This window comes from Miscanthus floridulus, chromosome 8 (genome assembly GCF_019320115.1).
Source record: "Miscanthus floridulus cultivar M001 chromosome 8, ASM1932011v1, whole genome shotgun sequence".
Taxonomy (NCBI): Eukaryota; Viridiplantae; Streptophyta; class Magnoliopsida; order Poales; family Poaceae; genus Miscanthus; species Miscanthus floridulus.
Window position 1 is genome coordinate 224,455,100 of NC_089587.1, and position 4,481 is coordinate 224,459,580.

The window sequence follows — 4,481 nt, forward strand, 5'->3', positions numbered from 1 at the left end:
TATTCGATGTGACAGAAATTTTAGGAGGTGGGAGAGGAACCAAATAGGCCCTAATTATAGTTTTATTGAATCGAACTAGGCTCACATGGTCATGTCATTACAGTGTACTGTCCCGTCTCTTAAAATTTTGGGAAAACGGTGTTTTTTTTTTTTTCTGTTGAGAGGTTCAATTATGATTTTACCTCTGTTTTTTCAACTTTGTGATTTTACCTCTGTTATTTTGAAACGAAGGAGCCGTTTACCCCTGGTTTGGATGTCCGTTATTTCGAAGCTGATTAAATGATTTAAAAAAATAAAACACATAAAATCAGATGCGAAATGACTGAAATGCCCTTTCCTCCTCGTTTTTATCCGCTCGTTCTCTTCATTGCTATCTGGTGCGGACAGAAGACCGGCGGCCGAGCACCGTCGCGGCCGCGCGCCCCTGCGCCCGCCGGCCATGGCGCTCCAGCAACCCCGCGCCCGCGCGACGGCGGCCCTCGGCGACCTCGCCCGCCGGTCATGGCGCTCCGGCAACCCCGCATCGGCGCGACGGTGGCCCTCGCGACCTCGCTCGCCGGTCATGGCGCTCCGGCAACCCCGCATCGGGGCGACGTGGGCGCGGAGCGGCCCGGGACGCGGGGGCGGGCGTCGCGGCATCAGGGCGGGCGGCGGCGGTGCTTGGCCGCGGCTGCCGGGGCGCCTGGCGACGTGGACGCGGAGCGGGCCGGGGCGCAGCCGTGAGGGCTCGCCCGCACCGTGCGCTCACCGGAGGCCGCGAGGGCTCGCCCGCGCCGTGCGCTCGCCGGCCACCGCCGCGCTCGCCGGCTACCGCGAGGGCTCCGCCGCCCGAACAGCAACACGGGCAGAGCTGATCCCCATCGGCGCCGCGCCGCCGCCCGTCTCCAGTACTCCGGCGACGCACAGGTACGCTTCCCTTCAGAGAAGGGTCCCTCCCTCTTTCCGTTGCTGTGCTCTTCCCTGCTTCTGTTAGACACTGGATCGCGCCGCATCTCTCTACATGCTAGTCTTAGTTCGCCTAAGGATGCGGATCCATGCGCTGTGCGGTGCGCCTCCGGCGGCCGGCCGCTGTCACCGGGGTTCTGACCCTCCAGTGCCCGGTAATGACCTCCCTAGCCGCCACCACGCCAGGCGGTCTCCCATCCTCAGTCGCCCTTCCACCTGCTACTGCTGGGTCACCATCGATTCAGCTAGCAGCGGTTCATTTCGTTCTAAATGAAAAATGCAGTTAGTTTGTCCATCTATGTTGCCACATTTCTTTCCACTCGATATGCTGCGTCTGCATTGTTGATCGCACTGGATGTCCCAGACCAATTGCAATTTACCGGTGCACACGTCATGTTTAATTCCCTGCGAATTCCCTACTTTATATTTGGTTAATATATTTAGCACTATGAACACCTGAAACTGAAGCAGGGGTTCCTTTTCAATTCATGTTGCCTCTTCATTTCCTTTATCAGTAACTTAGCATACCTTGTTCGGTTTACGTTTACCAATCTCAGCTGTTGTATACACAGAATCTAATCTAACACTCTGCATTTCCTTTTCAGTGTCGTGCAGGGACCTTCCTTCCTGATACAGGAAGGCAGGGCTCATGAGTGGCACGCCAGCAGCAAGCAGCAGCCTACAGGCAGCCCTCAACGTCGAGACGGCAAAGGCCATGGACGTCTAGTCTGACCCTCGGACTGGCCTCATGCGCCTCCTCTGGTGGAAGGACGCCGTCGACAAGGTCTTTGCCAACAAGCTGGTAGAGCACCCCGTTGCCCAGGCGCTCTCTTCGGTCATTGCAGACCACAAGGTGAGCAAGCACTGGCTCAAGCGGTCTGTGGAGGCAAGGATAAACGATGCCAACCGTGACGAGGGCACCATTCCCGAGACGAGCGCTGAGTTGGAGAGGTACGCGGAAGACACCCAGTCCACCATCCTTTACATGACCCTGCAGGCTGGTGGGATACAGTCCACCGTCGCTGATCACGCCGCCTCTCACATCGGCAAAGCCAGCGGGCTTCTGTTACTGCTCAAGGCACTGCCTCACCATGTAAATAAGCAAGGGACGATACCTTATATCCCAGCTAGTGTGGCTGAGGAATGTGGCCTACTCACACGGGAGGGTGGCCGATCAGAGGTCAGGATGGACGAGAGACTGCCAGACGCAGTTTTCAAGGTTGCATCTGTTGCCGAGGCTCACCTGCAGAAGGCGCGGGAGCTTGCATCGTCGGTGCCTAAAGAGGCGATCCCCGTGCTCCTCCCAGCCTTGCCGGCCCAGGTCCTCCTGGATACCCTGCGAAAAATTACAAGCTGTGGAATCAACAGAAGTATGCCAACGCCGTCATGTGTCGTTTTAGTGGGCATGGTGAAATGTCTTCTCACCAGTGTAAGTATCGGTGAAACTGATTCTTTCAGCATTTATTTTCCCTTCATTTTGCAAATCTCCCTACAGTGTCACTGTAATCTAATGCAGTTTTTATCCCCATATCCCAGAGCAAAAGGTGTCGAGCAGAGAGCACCTGGAGTGATGACAGGGCAACAATACAAGCTCACACCTGTTGAAATGCAATTTTGTTGGTTCAAGGTCAAGCTAGTTTTTCATGTTCTTGCTTCAACCCTGCAGAAGGGATGGTGGTTTTTTGGTATCCTGAATAATTCTACAGTTAGAAGGCAGGAGATATCTTAGTCTCCTAGACGACATTGGAGCATAGGGATTTTCCTTTGCGTCGTTATTTTTGGTATGATTGCTCGGTAAGAAGTATCCTTCATATTGTTGTCATGATGCTAGCAAAATATAGTAAATGTGCTGCCAAAATTTTGAATATTTATCAATATTAAATCTGAGTTCAAATAATTGCAATTAGGCATACAATAAAAGTCTAATTTCAAATCAGGGTAAAATCACAATTAGGCATAACAAACAGGGGCAAAATCATATGGGCATTCATGTCCTTTTGTATCAAGTTTAACACCGTTAGGGGTGGATGACGGAGCAGGGGCAAACTGGTGCTTCGTGAATGGCACAGTAGGAATAAATTCACAAAGTAAAAAAAAATAGAGGCAAAATCACAATTTCAATACAAAACCAGGGTATAAACGCAAGAGCCCCTAAAATTTTCAACTAATCCATCCGTAGGTCTCGCTCCAGTACCTGTACCAGCGCTTTTGTTGCTCCAACACCACGTGTCCTGCAGTCATGGTGAAAATTTCCACTTTTTTTCGGCACTGCCAGTCTGCCACGGGGCTCGATGCACTCGGGGGTGTTTAGTTCATCAAAATCTTACGGTACATGTATAAAGTACTAAATGTTGATGAAATTAAAAACTAATTGTATAGTTTGGTTGTACTTTGCGAGACGAACATTTTGAGCCTAATTAGTCAACGATTGGACAATTATTAACAAATACAAACGAAATGCTACAGTGCACTACAGGACGCTACAAGAAATTTGCCGCCGCCAAATCTGGGCAACTAAACGAGGGCTCGCTCCTAAGAGCAAGTATAATAGCAGGCTGTAAGCCGACTAAATGCTGAGATGAAGGAAAGAGATGAAAAGAGAGAGGAGAAGCGGGCTGTAAGCTTACAGTCGGCTTGACACAAGAACCAAGAAAGTCTATGAGAGAGATAAGTGGGCTATATATTAACTATAAAGAGTCAACTACTATATAAGTGGGCTGAAAGAAGGCTGCAAAGCCGGCTGTATTATTAGCCTTCCTCTAAGGGCTAGTTTAGTTCCCCAAAATTTTGCCAAATTTTTCAAAATTCTCCATCACATCGAATCTTTGGACGCATGCATGAAGCATTAAATATAAATAAAAAATAAAACTAATTACACAGTTTAGACGAAATCTACGAGACGGATCTTTTAAGCCTAATTAGACTATGATTAAACACTAATTACTAAATAACAACGAAAACCGCTACGGTAGCATTTTACCAAATTTTTTGGCATCTAACCAAGGCCTAAACAAAAACAAGTCGCTACTCGTACTGGCTAGCACCAAGTCGCTACTCGTACTGGCTAGCACCACAAGCGGGTACTTGCACGCAATTCGGGGGAGGGGGATCTTGCTTGGCTTCAGGAGTTCAGGCCAGGCGCGGCGCGCGGTTAATTAATTATTCTTTCTCTGTCTTCTTCCGTTAAAAAAAACAAATTTAGAGCGTGTCTGATTCAAAGGCTGATTGTTAGTCAGCTAAAATGAGCTAAATTAGGTATATACCGTCTAAACAAGGTCCAATAAATAGGCTAATTTGTTAGCCAATCTTACGAGTTACGACTAGTTGTTACCTAACTAGATAGCTAGCCAAACCTTAATTAAATTAAGAGAAAAATTCACACCGCCGGTCACTGAATTTGTCCGGCGGTGTCATCTAGGTTCCTGAACTTTTAAAGTGATATCTGTGGGTCTCTGAACTTAGCAGACGGTGTCATCTAGATCCCTAAACTTGGCTGACGTGTCATTCCGGTTGCTGAACTTTCAAGGTGATCACCG

At 49.3% G+C, this 4,481-nt stretch overlaps 1 protein-coding gene across 1 annotated transcript; it reads left to right on the forward strand.

Annotated features, from left to right (window-relative positions):
• The first annotated feature begins 363 nt into the window (after nucleotides 1–363).
• On the forward strand, nucleotides 364–2,794 carry LOC136475161 (uncharacterized). Its single transcript, XM_066472718.1, has 3 exons — nucleotides 364–906; nucleotides 1,551–2,374; nucleotides 2,482–2,794. The coding sequence occupies exons 2-3, from the start codon at nucleotides 1,694–1,696 to the stop codon at nucleotides 2,548–2,550; spliced, it is 750 nt and encodes a 249-aa protein (XP_066328815.1). The 5' UTR covers nucleotides 364–906; nucleotides 1,551–1,693; the 3' UTR covers nucleotides 2,551–2,794.
• The last annotated feature ends 1,687 nt before the right edge of the window (nucleotides 2,795–4,481 follow it).

Coding starts and splice junctions, on each gene's coding strand:
- LOC136475161 (XM_066472718.1), top strand. CDS start 1,694: ATGCGCCTCCTCTGGTGGAAGGACGCCGTCGACAAGGTCTTTGCCAAC. Junction 2,375..2,481: donor TGAAATGTCTTCTCACCAGT/GTAAGTATCGGT, acceptor CCCATATCCCAG/AGCAAAAGGTGTCGAGCAGA.